Below are 18150 nucleotides of genomic sequence, written 5' to 3'. Positions count from 1 at the left end.
TTAATTGTTTTTTTGTGATTTAAGTTTACTCATATTTATTTATTGGACCCTATTCTCTATTATTGCAACTCTTTCCCCTTTCATCATGATGACCTTAGTGAAGTTTACTCTTTTCTAATCATAAACCCTCCTGAACTTTAAACAACTTTTTATTTTCCAGGAAACTAAGGTTATGCCTACACTACGAAATTAGGTCGATCTTATAGAAGTCAATTTTTAGAAATCGATTTTATACAGTTGATTGTGTATGTCCACACTAAGCGCATTAAGTCGGTGGAGTTCGTTCACAGTACCGTGGCTCGCGTCGACTTTCGGAGCGTTGCACTGTGGGTAGCTATCCCACAGTTCCCGCAGTCTCCGCTGCCCATTGGAATTCTGGGTTGAGCTTCCAATGCCTGATGGGGCAAAAACATTGTCACGGGTGGTTTTGGGTACATGTTGTCAGTCGTCCCTCCCTCTATGAAAGCAACGGCAGACAATTGTTTCGCACCTTTTTTCCATGCAGACACCATACTGCTGTCAGCAGACGGCGCAGTAGGACTGCTAACCATCGTCGTCATCCACCGCTTCCGCTGCGACTCTTCTCTCCTGCTCTCCTGGTGCCATGAATCCACCTCTCAGGTCCTCTCATCGTTCTGTAGAAACATCTATTCTTGTGGCATCTGTCGTCATCCTCCGCTTCCGCTGCAACTCTGCTCTCCTGCAGACGCCATACCACAGCAAGTATGGAGCCCGCTCAGCTCACTACTACTGTTGTGAGCATTGCAAACACCTCACGCATTATCTTGCAGTATGTGCAGAACCTGCAAAAGTAGGTGAGGAGGTGACAATAGCGTGATCACAATAGTGATGAGGACATGGACACAGATTTCTCTCAAAGCCCGGGCCATCATGGTGGTAATGGGGCAGGTTCATGCCATGGAACGCCAATTCTGGGCCCAGAAAACAAGCATAGACTGGTGGGATCGCATAGTGTTGCAGGTCTGGGATGATTCCCAGTGGCTGCAAAACTTTCACATGCGTAAGGGCACTTTCATGCAGCTTTGTGACTTGCTTTCCCCTGCCCTGAAGCACAAGAATACCAAGATGAGAGCAGCCCTCATAGTTGAGAAGCGAGTGGCGATAGCCCTCTGGAAGTTTGCAACACCAGACAGCTACCGGTCAGTTGGGAATCAATTTGGAGTGGGTAAATCTACTGTGGGGGCTGCTGTGATCCAAGTACCCAAGGCAATCACTGAGCTGCTGCTATCAAGGGCAGCGACTCTTGGAAATGTGCAGGTCATAGTGGATGGCTTTGCTGCAACGGGGTTCCCTAACTGTGGTGGGGCGATAGATGGAACGCATATCCCTATCTTGGGACCGGACCACCTTGGCAGCCAGTACGTAAACCACAAGGCGTACTTTTCAGTGGTGCTGAAAGCAATGGTGGGTCACAAGGGATGTTTCACCAACATCAACGTGGGATGGCCAGGAAAGGTGCATGACACTCATATCTTCAGGAACTCTGGTCTGTTTGAACAGCTGCAGGAAGGAACTTACTTCCCAGACCAGAAAATTACCGTTGGGGATGTTGAAATGCCTTTAGTTATCCTTGGGGACCCAGCCTATCCCTTAATGCCATGGCTCATGAAGCCATACACAGGCACCCTAGACAGTAGTAAGAAGCAGTTCAACTATAGGCTGAGCAAGTGCATTTGGACATTTAAAAGCTCGCTGGCACAGTTTACTGACTAGGTTAGACCTCAGCGAAACCAATATTCCCATTGTTATTCCTGGTTGCTGTGTGCTCCACAATATCTGTGAGAGTAAGGGGGAGACATTTATGCCGGGGTGGGAGGTTGAGGCAAATAGCCTGGTGGCCGATTATGCACAGCCAGACACCAGGGTGATTAGAAGAGCACAGCTGGGTGCCCTGCGCATCAGAGAAGCTTTGAAAACCAGTTTCATGACTGGCCAGGCTATGGTGTGACAGTTCTGTTTGTTTCTCCTTGATGAAAACCTGCCTCCTTGGTTGACTCTACTTCCCTGTGAGCCAACCGACCTCCCCCCTTCGATCAACACTTTCAGAGGCAATAAAGTCATTATTGTTTCAAAATCATGCATTCTTTATTAATTCATCACACAAATAGGGGGAAAACTCACAAGGTAGCCCAGGAGGCGTGGGTGAGGAGGGAAGCACCGGGTGAGGTGGTGGATGAGGGGAGGAGGGAAGGTCAAGGCGACACTACAGTTCAAAACTTATTGAATGCCAGCCTTCTGTTGCTTGGGCAGTCCTCTGGGGTGGAGTGGCTGGGTGCCCGTAGCCTCCGCCCCACCCCCACCCCCGGTGTTCTTGGGCATCTGGATGAGGAGGTTATGGAACCTGGGGAGGAGGACAGGCGGGTTATACAGGAGCTGCAGCAACCGTGTGTGCTCCTGCTGCCTTTCCTGAAGCTCCACCAGATGCCTGAGCATGTCAGTTTGCTCCCCCATTAGACTCAGCATTGCATCCTGCCTCTTTTCATCGTGCTCCTTCCTCCTCTCATCACATTCATTTAAGGCTTTCCTGGTATCTGCCATTGTTTGCCTCCACGCATTCTGCGGAGCTCTTTCAGTGCGGAAGGACTGCATGAGCTCTGAGAACATTTAATCACGAGTGCATTTTTTTCGCCTTCTACTCTGTGCTAGCCTCTGGGACGGAGACGATAGGGGGAGCATAGAAACATTTGCAGCTGTGGGAGGAAAAAAAGGGAGAGTAGTATTTAAAAAGATACATTTTAGAGAACAAAGGGAAGACTATTTCACACTGAATCAAGTGATTCACATTACATAGCACATGTGCTTTTGGTACAAGGTCATATTTTACCTCTTTATATTGAGTGCCTGCCAGTTTGGTGTGAGACATCACACACGCTCGGCTGGGCAACAGAATTCAGCTTGCAGGTAGCCATGGTAAGGCAAAGGGTTTTGGCTTCTTCAACCTTCATAACATGTGGGAACGGTTTCAAACAGCAGTGCCCTCCTTTCCCATACCAAGCAAAGCCCGTTGGGTTGGCCATTTAAAAGGAGCGGCTGTGGTTTTAGGGTGAATGTGCAGCACAACTCAACCGCACCGCCCCCATTCTCTGGGATGATTGCTTCACACACACACCACGTGGCTAGTATCACGGATCCCTGTCAGCCAAATGCAAACAGCTCAGCATGAACAGGCCTCCCCGCACAGCGTGGCTAACAGCGGGGATGATTTCTTTTCAGCCAAAGGCAAAGCCCAGCAGGAACGGGCACCTCTGAATGTCCCCTTAAACAAATTTACCATGTTTGAACCAGGTGACCATGAAGGATATCAATGAATTCCTGAGGCTAACACAAAGAGATAAAGAATGGATGTTGCTTGAATGCCACCAAAGTCCAGGCCCATTCGCTGCAATACTTTGTTCTGCAATGATTCCAGACTACTTGCTACTGGCTTGGCATGGTAAAAGTGTCCTACCATGGAGGACGGAATAAGGCTGATCTCCCCAGAAACCTTCTGAAAAGGCTTTTAGAGTACCTCCAGGAGAGCTTCATGGAGATGTCCCTGGAGGATTTCTGCTCCATCCGAAATACGTTAATAGACTTTTCCAGTAGCTATACTGGCCATAAACGCATCCCAAGTCTTCAGGGCAAATTAATCATTAAACATGCTTGCTTTTAAACCCTGTATTATATTTACAAAGGTACACTCACCAGAGGTGCCTTCTCCGGCTTCACGGTCCAGGAGCCCGCCTTGGGAGAGTTGGGATGATGATGATGGCTCCAGGGTGATGAAGAGTTCCTGGCTGCCAGGGATAAGGGATTCTCCGCTTGCCTGCTGTGCACTATCCTCAGCCTCCTCCTCCTCCTCTTCCTCCTCCACAAAATCCTCCTCCCTGTTGCGTGAGACTCCCCCTTTGCAGGTGTCCACTGACAGTGGTGCAGTAATGGTAGGGGGGATCCCTAAAATTGCATTCAGCTCATCATAGAAGCAGCATGTATGGGGCTCTGACCTGGAGCAACCATTTGCATCCTTTGTTTTTTGGTAGGCTTGCCTCAGCTCCTTAACTTTCATGTGGCACTGCTGTGTGTCCCTGTTGTAGCCTCTGTCCATCATGCCCTTGGAGATTTTGGTAAATATATTGGCATTTCATCTTTTGGAACGGAGTTCTGCCTGCACGGATTCTTCTCCCCATACAGCAATCAGATCCAATGTCTCCCGTTCGCTCCATGCTGGAGCTTGTTTGCGATTCTGGGACTGCATGGTCACCTGTGCTGATGAGCTCTGCATGGTCACCTGTGCTGATCAGCTCGCCACACTGGCCAAACAGGAAATGAAATTCAAAAGTTCCCGGGGCTTTTCCTGTCTACTTGGCCAGTGCATCTGAGTTGACAGTGCTGTCCAGAGCAGTCACAATGGAGCACTCTGGGATAGCTCCCGGAGGCCAATATCGGGGGAGGAATTGCGTCCACACTACCCCAAATTCGACCCAGCGAGGTCAATTTTAGCACTACTCCCCTCTCCGGGGAGGAGTACAGAAATCGATTTTAAGAGCCCTTTAAGTTGACAAAACAGGCTTGGTTGTGTGGATGGGTGAAGGGTTAAATCGACCTAACACTGCTAAATTCAACCTAAACTCGTAGTGTAGATCAGGCTAAGTTTGCGGAGTAAAAACTGCTATGTTAACTGAAGGAAACAGCTCAGATTTTCAACAGAGATTAGTGATTTTAAGTGTGCACATTAAACTACTTTGAGATACTTATTTGTTTAGTTGCAGGGCCCCCAAATGTGTCTGCTTTCAGCAACCAGCCTGCTACAGGATTGCTTGTTCAATTCACAATATGTTCACTAATGTCCAATTCAGTACAGTACAACATCAGGAAAACAATTACCACTTCACGTTCCCATGAGCCTGCTTTTGTCAGGCAATATATCTTCAACTTCCATCATTGACAGGCAGTTTGTAACCCAAGAAAATACATCATAAGTAGTCACTTTAGTAAACCAGGGCATATTTACTTAGTAAATGTAATATCAGTTTTCAAAAGAAAGCAAAAAGAACAATGCTGACCATTAGGGTCATAAGAAGTCTAACTTCTACACCTGGTAAAATAATACAGCTATCATTGAGAGATAATCACTCAACACTTTGATGATAGTGGAAGCATGAGCAATAAGCACTATGAATTTATGACGAATAAATCTTGTCACACAAACTTGATTGCTCTTTTTTGACAGATTTATAAACATGATGGATGAAGGGAAGGCTGTAGATGTAATATACTAGGGTTTTGGAAAGGATTCATACTATTTCTTATGAAAACTGGCTTTATAGGAATACTATGACTGCCCCCACTGCAGGGTGTTGCAGTGGTACACCAGTCCCCTAAATGTCTGGCAGTGTGCTCCGTGTCCCAGAGGCAAACGCTGTACGTGCATTAAGCACTAGGCTCTAGCCCGCCGTGGGTCAACATTAACATTGGTCAGAGTCTGGGGAAGTAACAGGATTATTTTACTGGAGTTGACAGAAATAAATGGGCCAATTACTGTAGACACGTTAATCAACCCAGTGGTAGCTAACCCAGTCCTTGGCGCAGCCCAGTAGTGGGGTATAGAAGTAACCAGTGGGTCCTGCAAACAACACATGGAATTGTGTCATGTATCCTACTTCCAAGTATCCTCCTTCTGCTACTAATAGTGCTCTGCCAGCAAACTATTTCGCTGCCTGCAAGCCAGCCTTCCTTACACTGTCAACTCCCAGACTGCTGCTTCTGTTTACACATGGCCTCGCTCTCTCTCTGGCCTTGTCTACACTATGGGGGGTAAGTCGACCTAAATTATGAAACTCCAGCTATGTAAATAACATAGCTGGAGTCAATGTAACTTAGGTCGACTTATTGCAGTATCTACGCGGCACTGGGTCAACGGGAGACACTCTTCCATCAACTAGACTCTTCACTAGATCCACTAAATCGACCGCCAGTGCATCGATCCCCATAAGTGTAGACATGCCCTCTCTCTCTCTGACTGGCCCCTCTGAGCTCAGGAGGCTGTTACTTCCTTTTCCTATACTCTCTACAGGCAGTATATTGAATGGAGTAACATAGTGCCATCTAATGGCTAGATCCCTAGTTCTGCCAGCATGGGGGAGAGATACCCAGTAATGAGCTAGCACTGCAGGTTCATTACAATGCCCTAATATACATTGAAAACTGTCTGAAAGACTGTAAACAAATGCACTGAGTTAGGAGAGGTATTTAATAGGGTACTGCAGGATTTGGTGGCAGGTCTGTTTGTTTGTTTGTTAACATCTTCATCAATAATCTGGAAGGGGGAGTAAATTGCATCAGGTCACTGACCTTTATAGATAACAGTAAATTGCAAAGAGCTGCAAATGATAGTGAGGACAGAGAAATTTTAAATGAGATTTAAAGAGTTTACTAAAATATACAGAAAATAACAAAATGAGAGTTAACATGGAATTATGCAAATTGATAAATCTAAAGACTAATAATCCAAAGCAGTTAGTTAATGCAAGGGAGTAACCTGGAAAGCAGTAATGCCAAAAGAGACCTAGGTGTGAAAGAGACAGCAGGCCAGACATGAGTTTGCAATATGATATGGCTGGGAAAAAAGGCCAGTGCAGTTTAGCTCTGTATATGGAAAGGTATCACAGCATGGAGTAGGAAGGTCAAACTCCTTCTCTTTGTGACCCTGGATTTAAGCATTCAACTGTGGTCACCATATTTTCAGAAGGACATTGACAAATGGAAGGAAATTCAAAGAGCCAAAAAAAAATAATCAGCAGGCTGGATGGACTGATTTATAAGGAAAATGTTAAAAAGTTAAATTCATATAACTACCCATTTTCATATAGACCTTTCCCCTTTCTTAGCCCAGGCTCTGAGAATAAGAGAGTGGGCACCCAAGGGACTTACATTCTGCTCACTGAAAAGGAAGACACCTTTGCTTATTCCTTGTGCCAAAACACAGTCTTTACTCATGCTTATGTTTGAGCAAAATATCCTTGCACTCCTTGCTGAGCAGCACTACACAGGAATTTGCAGGGTCCAAGCCAATAACTGTCTACAGATATTTCATGGGTGTGTAAACCAGGCATCAAGTGGAATTATTTAGGATGGGACTAGGGGATGTAAATTAGAAGTAAACAGTTAAATTAAAAGGAAAATTCAGATTGAATATCAAGAGAAATTTCCTGACAGTGAGATCCTTTATAGGCTGTGGAACAAGGGAAGCAGATAAAACCCCATCACTTTAGACACAGAAAACTAGACTAGACAAAACATTAGGGGAAAAGCACAGACATGGAGATGGCTGGGCCTGGATGACTTAACAGGGATTTTTTTTAATCTCTGACTGATTATTGATACCCCTGTACAGGATACAGAGGTATCAATAATCAGGGGTTGCAATACACTTTAAACATGCTGATCAATGCTTGGGTAGCAGAACAGTTAAAATACATTGGAGGGAGGTGTAATGACCGGGGCCTGGGCACTCAGAACAGAGGGTCAAAACCAAAGCCAGCATCAGGTTCCAAGCCGAAGGTCAGAGCCAGAAGGAGGGGGAGAAGAATCAGGTGCCAAGCCAGGGACAACATCAAGTACTAAGCCGGGGTCAGAGCCAGAGACAAAGTCAGGGGTAAGGTGAAGAAGCAGGGGCCTGGAAGAGGGAAGGACAGCAACGACTGGGAGTAGACAGGAGTATGGAATGAGAGGACAGGAACCAGGAGCAGGCAGGGAAGGAAGTCTCAGGAGTCTGGGAAGCAAGAAGGGTCCATGCTAGCAGTCAGCCAAAGATTCCTCTAGCTGCTCAGACAACTTCCTGTTGTTACTTCCTGGTTTACTTCCTGTAGTACTCCTTAGCCAATTGGGAGTCTGAATGGTTCCCCCAGTCGGGAGCTTTGGAGGCGGGGCCCTCTGAAAGCTAAATGTTACTCAGGTGAGCTGTTGGGTGGCAGTCATGGCCCAAGTGCTACCTGAGGACCTGTGGATCTGGGTTCAAGGCCTGTGAGCCCTCACAGGAGGAGGGATAGACATATGTTGTATTCCCACACCATGAAGACACCAGAAGGAAATTCTCATAAATGAAGAGCTGCTGGTCATGTTAGCAGCCATCCCCCCAGCGCCTCCACCCTCACCAGCAGCCCTGCTGATCAACTTCTCCCCCTCCTGCCCGCTGCAGATCAGCTGTTCCGCAGCATGCAGGACGCGCTGGAAGGGAGGAGGAGAAGCGGGGACGGGGAGAGGGCGTAGAAGAGATGTGGTGGGAATAGGTGGGGCAGGGGGCTTGGAGGAAGGGGTGGACTGTGGGCGGAGCTTGTCAAGCACCCCCCCCAGGTAGAGAGGAAGTTGGAGCCTATGGCAGCCATATCCTCTTCTTTCTCCCAATAGGTCAAATAAGAAACAGCATGGGTTTTCCTGCTTGTTGTGCAATCTTTTCATGATTTGGGGTGAATATGGGGTAGGGAAGTTTAGGAAGAAGCTAAGGAGGGGTGATGAATATATAGTAGATAATCTGACACACATGCACACATTTATTTAAGCACCTGTGACACCCTCGGATACTTGAATAGGAGAAGTGTTCCAGCACATGCTTTGTCTTGTGTCTGATATCAGCGAATGAAAGGCCACAATTACCTTGACAACAGGACCATACTGTTGCTGCTCCCCCCGCCCTCCCCACACACCATTTGTATGCTCTGTGCAAAGTCCAGGAATAATTGCAGTCTCTGGGCTAATGCAGAAACTAGTCTCTGTCTGAGTCCCTGGGAGCACTCATCACCCCCAAATGGAGTGGGAAGGGCAGACAGAGTTTGGGTCAGGACACCTATACTATAATTGGATTTAAATTCCTAAAGGACAGCAGTGCAACTCAATGCCATATTGAGCATGGAGTTGTGACTACTAGGCATGTGCTAGCCCCCAAACTATTGTATAATATTTTTCCTTACAGATATATAACTCCTTGAGTCATAAGGTGCACTAGTCTAGGAGACATGGCTAAATATTTTAAAGATGTTTCCTATATAGTCAGTAAATTGCAGATTGAGCACCACTGGGGAGGGGGAAGGAGAGGGTTGGTGCAAACAGCCAATAAGCACAGTGGAGAGAGAAAGTGCAGAGAGACTAACATTAATGTGGATTAAGGTATAGTGTAAGTTTAAATAAAGCACAATCGCTATTTCTGAATAACTCTCTATCTAGATACTCTTATTTGAAAATAAGAGTGCCTTGTTCCTGTTTAGCTTAATCCACTTTCAGAGTGGGTTAAACTAAACAGGAACAAGGCATGCTTATTCTGGAATAAGTGTCTAAACGCACAGAGTTATTCAGGATTAGAACTATTCCATGTTTAGACAATCAGGTCATAAATCCTCAAACATACTGATGCTGTCTAATATATGCCCTAGGTCACCTTAAGTAAAACAAGAATTAGGATTCCAGTCAGGTAAAGAGTGCAGATTAGATCATTTATTACCTGCAGATGCCAGGACATTAAAACACTCAAGCATTTCCTCAGAAAGCAGTGAATGAGGCAGTTCCTTAATACAATTACCTCTGTATAATTGGAAACTAAATCAATGATGACTGTATGATTGGAATATTACTTTAAATAATTTCATTTTTATTACACTATTTTGTTGGTACATTCTACCACCAAATAGGTTATTCATTTTCCTGTTGATTTTGATTTGTGTGTGCATATTAAAAAAAACACAAATTTTCAACCTTTCTAATTTTCTAGAGTACATTGTGCATTGCTGTAATTACTTAATCTGAATTATATTAAAACGAAAGATACTTGCTGCATAACTGTGTGGACAGCAGAGCTCCTTGGCAGCTAAGAGGCAAACAAGAACTTTCTCCCCATCTCTAGACTGCAATCTTATCAGGGGAGCCTTGCTCCTCCTTCCAGAGATGGGGAGGCTGCCAGTGGCCTCCTTCACCTTCTCCTGAAAACAGCAGTTTCAATGTTGTGCCTGGGTAGAAATACAAAAATGTTGAAAGTGAATACAGCAAATTTGACATGACTTGTTTTTTAAACTCAGCATGATTTTGTGCTTTGTGGAAGTCAGGGACAGTTCAATAACAGAGAAACAAACGCCCTTTTACTTATTACAATGTTATCAAGTTAACTCCTTGGCAGCAGGAGCAGAATTTTTCTTGTATAATGTCCACTGCTGGCAAAAACTGCATGGAAAAGGCAGTTTAAAAGAATTACAAGCAAATTCTTTTCAAAACGAAAACTAGTCCATTGAGCAGAAGAGTTTGTTTGTGCCAGGGACAATCACAGCCGATGGATATAGCCATAGCACCAGTCATTTTTCAGTGTGAATAAAGAAAGGGACAGTGCAGTGTTCCTCTTGTGGCTTCTAAAATTCTATCACAAAGCAGCTGAATTGTCCTCACAAATCCTTTTAGTGATTTCAAATATGCTAGCCTCAGGAAAGACAATTCTTGTCTTGAAGGGGTTTTAAAATCTAAGGTTTAAAGTACACAACATTTAAATAAGAAAGAAATCCTTAGGGTCACAAATCCAAAAAATCCCAGTTCTGGTCCCAGGGCTACAAAGTGGGTGGGACCAGCTAGGAAGGGCCTGGGCCCAGGGCCTGTAAAAAATGCATTGTTTCTGACTCTGCTGGGCAGAATTTAAAGCTGCTCTCCCTGATGGAGAATGGCAGCAGCTACATGCTCCTGTGGGAGAGTAGGAATGGCCCACCATCATACTGATAGATGTGAATAAAGTCCTACCTCTTTTCTGTTATAAAATTAGTGCCATCATGGTGCCACACTTTGTAAGAAATCCTGTCCTGTGCTAACAAACTAGGAGAAAGAGAGATCACATGGATATGCTTGCTCTCCCATTAATAGCAGAATACAGTCTTTCTCAAGAGGTTAAGAAAAGGAAGTACCTATTGCATCTTGGCCTCATGAGGGCATGGTCTGTCAGCTATGGAGCACATCAAGCTACACTGTGGTCAGCAGCTCATTTGCCACATCTGTGTGATCCTGCCTTGACACAGCAAGGTGGCTTTTGTATCATATATGTGGTTGGCCTCACTCTCCCAACCTCCTGTCTTGTCCAGATCCCTCAATTAAAGATAGAACTTTGCCTCATAGTGGAGTTTATATAAATCTTTTTACATTGAACCCCTTTCTCCCCACCAATATTTTCCCAGTGGTGTTATGGTGATCAATTTGAAAGTTAAGAGTTGTTAAAAATACAACATCAGTAAGCATTTCCAACACAAAATCACAGATCTCAAATTAACCAAGGGCAAAAGTGCTCAGTCAGTTCTCAAGCAAGACTCTCATTAACTTCAATTAGAGTTTTACCCCAGTAAGGATTTCAGAATCTATCTCAAGCATCTTTCAGTAGCTTGAAATAATTTTAAGCAAAGTTAATTTCTTCTATTTTTTTTATTTGAAAATATACAAACTTGCAAGTCTTTTTTAGTTGTATGTTTTAAGCAGTAGGTGGCACTGGTGGTTTCTACCTTCACAATAATATTGTTTCTATATTGTAATAATTGTGAATGGTTACACAGGCTCTTTAGAAAACAGAGTTTCTCCAAAGCCCTCTTATGCTATAACTTTAACCCAGAAATATCCCAAAACAAATGTTTTATAATTGCTAATCTTGTCTTTAAAAAATCAGAGACATTATCTGCAAACACATTCCAATCAACAGAATAAAGTATTTTATTTAAAACAATGCTGCTCAAATTGAAAAAAAAATATCATTTTTTTTAATTGAAACTCTACATGGTTGGGAAAGATTTAATGCCAGAACAAAAATATAGAGAATGACTAAAAGGAGACAATGGAGAAAATGTAATTTTTTAATATATTATGTATTTTTTATAAATACTTGATAAAAAAAACCCTGCATAAGCTATCATACATTTAGTGAGCCTGAGTCTTCCGTAGGGCATCAACTTACATGGCCCTTGTGCACATGCTTGTTAGTACACAAACACATCTGCTGCAAATTTTCTAGCAGTAACATCTATTTACTGATCTGCGTTTTTAGAAGCTCATCACTGAGGTATAAGAACTAGGTGTACAGCTCAAAAATGAATATCAGCATGTGTAGGTATTGGAATTTATACATGCAGATTGTATTAGCTACATGCATAGCTATGCATCGAAATGTGAGGGGTGGAAAAGTGCATGTACATTCATGTGCATCAACAAAATTTAATATCTAGAAGTGGAGGCCAAAAGTCTTATATTCAGGCCCTGTATGTATCTGCTTCTATAGAGATATGTTCTTTTATCACAAAAAAGGCTGAATGCTCCTCAAGGATTCTTTCTGGGATTGAAGAAGTATTGGGTAGAAACACTTTCTTTAAAAAGTTTTAATTTGAAGAACAGAAAAATGCTAAGGGTTAAGTAACAAGCAAATCAGTAGAACTTCATGTCAAAATGCCTCAGACTATTTAGTCTAATCAAATGAAAATAACAGCAATAATTTTAATAAAGTTACAGCTCACATTTCATACAGCTTCTTTTACTGAGAAAGATCCTAATATACTTTCCCATGGTATAGGGAGAATAGTGTAGTGTGATATGACAGTTAAATTAAAATGAGATTGGGATGGTTGCATTACTTGTAAGTGGTGAAGGCCAAAGGGTTCCTGCGCTGAGGGTGTGAAGACAAGGAGAGGAAGAAAAAATAAATTAACAAGGAACACAAACTAAAATATATATTCAATGCTCCTTTATCTGGCCTGGCCAGAAAGTATGCTTCCCCTTTTATCCTCCCCACACTCGCCAAGCAAACTGTTTGCCATGGTATTTCTATACTGTGATACAATATATATACTCACTCTAATGGCTCATATTTGCTTCTTTTCACTATTTGTACAACTTTCCATTCGATGGATCATATGGAAAGGACATCTATGCAATTTTTCATGCACAGACACTTTGTATTATTTGTTTTGTGCTAATGTTCCGTGTCTTCCTGGTGCTGTTCTTTTATGATACTGAAAAACTCAATAAATGGTATTCAATAAAACTATCATGTTCAAGGAGACAGTCTGGAACTGTGAGCACTTGGAATCAAAAGGTTTTTTAACTACTGACAGGCCTTTTCCCTTTTTAAAGCTCTGTTTCTCCAGGGTTTCCAACATTCAATCTGGTTTTAGCAGCCAGTGGGGTCATTCTTGGATCAGAGCAAACTGGAATTGACCAGTGAAAGAAAAAAAAGTGACATAACTTTTTTGCTCCTGGTCCTCCATCACAATTGCTGTGGTGCTGTCATGCAATATTTCTCCTTGAAATCAAGGACATAGCATAACCAGAATGCTTTGTGTATTCTGCTCGAAAGCTTGTCTTTCTCACCACATACAGTTGGTCCAATAAAAGGTATTACCTCACATACACTGTCTCTCTAATACCCTGGCACTGACACGGCTACCATAACACTGCATAGACATACCCAGTACATTCAGTGATAGAACGTATGTATTCTCCTTATACATACCGAATATGTCCAGTGACACTGCAGCATGTTCTACCTGAATTACAAGAGCAGAGCAGGTGTATTCTAGATAAAGGTACCTGGTATATTTAACAAAGGAGAGTCATGTAATTAAGGCATTCTGATTATAGTTTGCATTCTTCAATTGGATGTATAAGATGTATATAACTACACTGAAGGCTTTCTATTTTTGTAATAAACATATATCAGAGACATGCTAGTGAAAGAAACAAGGGAAATATGAAATTCTATTTTCTGGAGTGATTACAGTGACAAATGTGTGATGATGATGATGATGATGATAATAATGACAGGAGTGGTGTAAATATACCAAGTACTATAATATTAAAGAGACATAAGATCAAATTCCTGCAGTTTATATAAGCCTCATATTAAACAATGGGAATATTCAGGTTTGTGGTGAGAAACTTTAAACTTTCCACTGGTGTGGCTCACCCTGGTTTTTCAAACCAGGGAAGCTGCATCAGCATACTGGGACAGCACATCTGTGTTAGACATTTGCACAGCTGCAAATCCTCCAGTTAGAAGAAGACCTTAGTTAATGCTTGTAAAGTACTTTGCAGACGAAATTAACTATATAAATGCTATATATAATTCACGTAGAATCTTATTTTAAAATATAAAATAGGATATTTTCAGCTGTTCCAGATTTAAATGACAAACAGGAAATTCAATCTCTTTTCTCTGTCCATGGTTTCAAATCTATAAACCTGACACTATGTACATTTGTTTGTATATTTTGTCCCAAAAGAGCAACATCCTTTATTAGACATGAGAGTATTAAATAACACAGTGACCTATATCACTTAGAACAGGTATATGCACAGTAGTGAAGCCACATTTTCAGCAGTGGCAGAGCAAGGATGGGTGATGGGTCATTAGTGGTGCCACCTTCAATTATATTTACTGGCTTTAAAAGGAACCACACATACACCTAAAGGCTGCCATTAGCTCCACCACCGTGTACGCATTATGGATACTGATCTTGACCTGTTATAACTTTATAACAAATAACAACATCTTGCTTTCTTATAGTGACTTTCACCCCCAAAAGATCACAAATTTAACAAGATTTACTTTCACCCACTACTGAAATGCACAAACTTCTAGTGATACATATCAGCTGTTTAACAAAATACAGCAACATTTGAGGTCAAGAAGTGAAGAATACTGTCTCAGATTTAAATTTCAGGGGGAATTAAAGCAGGAAGAATGTAATTACCTTAGTTGGAAATTAGCCAGTGCACCAGGATTAATGCTTCTATTCTTCTGAAAAGTGCTGTGGGATCTTTAATTATCAAAAGTGGTCAGGACCCCATTTGAAAGATGGCACCTGTGCCAAAACAGCTTCCGGTGCTGGGGCACTGCTTTAGGACTAGTAACAGTGCTACCTACTAAATCTACAAATACTTTCAGAACTCTGGGGTTTCTCCTAGAGGCCTCTCTTCCAAGAACTGAACGTGCATAAATTGTGAGACCTGGTCGTACAACTGCAGGGCCAGCATAACAGAACATCTCCCAGGGTAATGTCCTCAAACCCAAAGCTATGGATTTAACTCAGACTGAGTTTACCTTTACCTTCCAATACCTTCTGTGAAAACAGGCAGCAAAATTGCACCATGCACACTTCTTCATGGATGTAGATCCATATATGCCTTGATGTACAGCTTCATATTGCAAGCTACAGCACTGTTCCACAGCTAAACAGCACAGGATTTCTAGGAGTAGGAATAAAATAACGTTGTAAAGTAATAATCCTTTGGTGGGTTGCAAGGAACTAAGCAAAGTTACTTAGAGCTGTGGGGAAGGATCTAGGAGAGTAATTCGGAGCACTCCTCTCCTATGAGTGTCTCAGGAGATCCCACGATGGTTATAAGTTTATATTAAGAGTTTTGAGAAATGTGTTGGAATTTCTATAGATCCCTGTTCTCCTATTATCATGCCTGGTGCTTCCATGGCAGCTGCCATATTAGTTAACAACTGTGGGGTGAGATCTGGTGGGAGTGACAGATTCCTTTTCCTCTCCAATTCTATTAGATACTCCTGTGAGGGTTGCTAAATTAGCTCAGAGATGTGGGGACGGATCTGATGGGACATGGAAGGATCTAGTGGGGTGTGATGGTGAAGAGATCTGGTGGGAATGGTGGGGAAGGACCTAGTATGATCTGTTAAGGAGCTGATCAGTTGGGGTGTGGCAGGATCAGTTGGGAAGGTATCCAGTGAATCTGCTGGGTTGTGATATATTGGGATTGGGGAAATGGATTTGGTACATTGGAATCTGCTGAGATTAGGCAGGCAAGGATCTGTCCGATCTGGTGGAAATGGGATGAGTTAAGGTAAACTGGGAAAGGTTTGATAAATTGTGGCAGGATCTGGTGGGGATAGGTTTATAAAGGACCTGGATGGGGAAGCAATGTGGTAGACATGGAGAGGGACCTGGTGAGTTGGAATAGGTTGAGGAGAGATATGTTGGAATGGGGAGGGATCTGGGAATCACTTGATGTTTGTGTCAGGGATGGGATCTGATGGGGGTGGGTGGTTCTGGGGAGAGATGTGAGAGGATGGGGGCCAGGTGTGTGTGTGTGTGTGGCAGTGATGGGAGGAGAGAGGAGGGGCCCGGACGCGCTGCTTTGTAGCAGGGCTCTGGGGGGACAGGCAGGTTTAGGGCAGGGAGGGACTCGGATGGGGTCAGGGTGGTTTGTGACAGGACAGGGATGTGAGGATGGGCGGGGCGGGGCGCGGCCGGGCCGAGTCAGCATGGCCTGCCACCCCCGCGCTGCTCCGTGTGGCCGCTGTTGCCAGGATAAGGGCCGCCTCTCCGGCTCCCGCGCCCGTGAGTGGCTGGGGTGAAGGCGGGGCGGAACGGGAGGCGGCTCGCTGTCCCAGCCGCCCGCGTCCGGGGCCGCTCGCTTCACTCCCCCCAGCAGCGTCGGAGCGAGCAGCGGGACGGTGAGCGAGGGTCGCCGCGCCGGGGGTGGCTGTGCCCGCTGCCGCCAGCATGATGGAGCTCGAGGTGCCGCCCGCCCCGCAGGTGAGAGCCGGGGTCTGGACCCCGGGCCCCTCTGCCGGGAAGGAAATGCTCCCGGGCGGGAGCCCGGGGTGCCGCTGGCGCGTGCCGCCCCCAACGCAGCCCCCGCTGCCCTGAACTGGGGGGCGGTCCCGGCCGGGTGGTGACACGCCGGGTCACGGGGGGCTGCTGGATGTCAGGCGAAGGGGGGTGGTGTAAGAGCGGCGTCCCCGCCCCTGCACACAGGGCCTGTCCGGTTTCCCCCGGCTCCGGGAACGTGATGAGTCACTGGGGCCGGCTAGGGGGCAGGCTGGTGCCCGCTGGGTCCTGGGCAAGGCGGGCGGGCAGAGCACGGTACCTTCTGGGCCAAGGGAGTAGCCTGGCACGGAGTCCCCTGTGCTCCTGGGAAACTGGCGCGTCAGGGCGGTGGGTGCCCAAAACTAGCAGCTGCTTCTTATCTTGTGAGAGCTTAGGACTTACCCTTTTGTGACTCAGTTTCCCCATCTGCACCATGTTTCCCCTTGGAAGAGGCCTGAAATGTGGGTCAGGCAACGCCAGTAACAGCCACCTGTGGTGCCAACAAATCTTATACAGGGGCCGTCCCTCAGTGCAAGGAGCTGTGGGAGGGTCAAGAGTGGACCCTCCGCACCCTCCCACTTCTAGTCAGCCTCACCTCCCAGAGATGTAGATCAGGAAATCAAGAGCATCTGAAAAATCTATTGACTGAGGAAGCTAGGGTGAGATCAAAATGCCCTGTGAGTGAAAATAGGTTGCAAAGCTTTCAGTTTTAGCTGTAAGGGATAGAAGCCATAGCAAGCATTATTTTCAAAGAAAGTCTCTTTACCCGCAACAGATTTAACTAAATCTAAAAGATTATTTCTTTTACTATGTCCCCACTTCCCCCAGCATGCACTGTAACAGCTGACTCCTTTCCAAATTTTACTACAGCCTTGAAAATCTTAACTACATCACTTTAGTACCTGGTAACATTCAGGATAGCTAGTATGGGTAAGAGAGATTGCAATGCTGATTCTGGGCAGTGGCCTTCTGAGATGCTGGAACTGGCTTGAAGTCGTTTCCATCATATACAGGGTTTACAGTTTGGTTCAATAGCTCTCAACATCTCCATTACACAAATTGTTCTGGCACCCTTTTGGCCCTCAAGACTCCATGGATCTGTGTGATATTTAGTCTGCATAAAATATAAAACATATGTCACTGCACTTGAATTTTGAAGGCCCTGCATCTCTTATTCCTTATTTAGGTGAATTATCTTAGTGTGGGTGGCTTTTGGCTTTAGTTGAAAGTTGATTGTCGTCTGTCACAATTTCCCTAAATGGGCCCTTAGCGTGCGATCTTTAGTGCGCTGAGCCAGGAACAAGTTGGAGCTGTTGCACAATCATTTAGTTCCCCAGGGCTGTTATGTTTTTGGAACTAGCCTTTCAAGTGCAGCTTCAAAATGTGTAAACCAGCATATATAGTTCTGTGTTGCCTTAGCTAATTTAAAGGGTGGTGGGTATAATCTCTGTTGTGTTATCTGAATATGAGTTTTAAATATTAAAAATTGTCTTTCAACTATTTTATGCTAGCTTCTTTATCTGATGTTTGTGCATAAAAT

General features: G+C 44.4%; 1 protein-coding gene and 1 long non-coding RNA gene across 8 annotated transcripts in view; one reads left to right on the top strand and one right to left on the bottom strand.

Moving 5' to 3' along the window:
* Positions 1-9319: 9319 nt before the first annotated feature.
* Positions 9320-17666, bottom strand: LOC144929122 (uncharacterized). Of its 5 annotated transcripts, none has more exons than XR_013634414.1 (4): positions 17513-17666; positions 15098-15243; positions 13508-13584; positions 9320-9995 (listed from the first exon to the last, which is right to left on the bottom strand). It is a non-coding gene; the product is annotated as an uncharacterized LOC144929122 (long non-coding RNA). The 5 variants fall into 5 exon arrangements; XR_013634415.1 differs by having other exon boundaries at positions 15104-15243; positions 17513-17665; XR_013634418.1 differs by lacking the exons at positions 13508-13584; positions 17513-17666 and adding an exon at positions 17013-17191 and having other exon boundaries at positions 9331-9995; positions 15114-15243.
* The window catches only part of NFE2L2 (NFE2 like bZIP transcription factor 2), a 44437-nt gene continuing 42543 nt past the window's right edge, over positions 16257-18150 (top strand). For 2 of the 3 annotated variants that reach the window (XM_073305985.2, XM_073305983.2), the window contains exon 1: positions 16257-16556. Coding sequence is in view for 1 of the 3 variants with exons in the window: in XM_073305984.2 (XP_073162085.1) it covers positions 16524-16556 (33 nt within the window). In the remaining 2 variants the exon portion in view is untranslated. The remainder of the gene's footprint in view (positions 16557-18150) is intronic. The other variant, XM_073305984.2, reaches the window with a different exon arrangement.

Source organism: Lepidochelys kempii, chromosome 11, assembly GCF_965140285.1.
Source record: "Lepidochelys kempii isolate rLepKem1 chromosome 11, rLepKem1.hap1, whole genome shotgun sequence".
In the NCBI taxonomy this organism is placed as follows: domain Eukaryota; kingdom Metazoa; phylum Chordata; order Testudines; family Cheloniidae; genus Lepidochelys; species Lepidochelys kempii.
The sequence above is the reverse complement of the archived record's forward strand: the minus strand, read 5'-3'. Positions and strand labels throughout refer to the sequence as shown.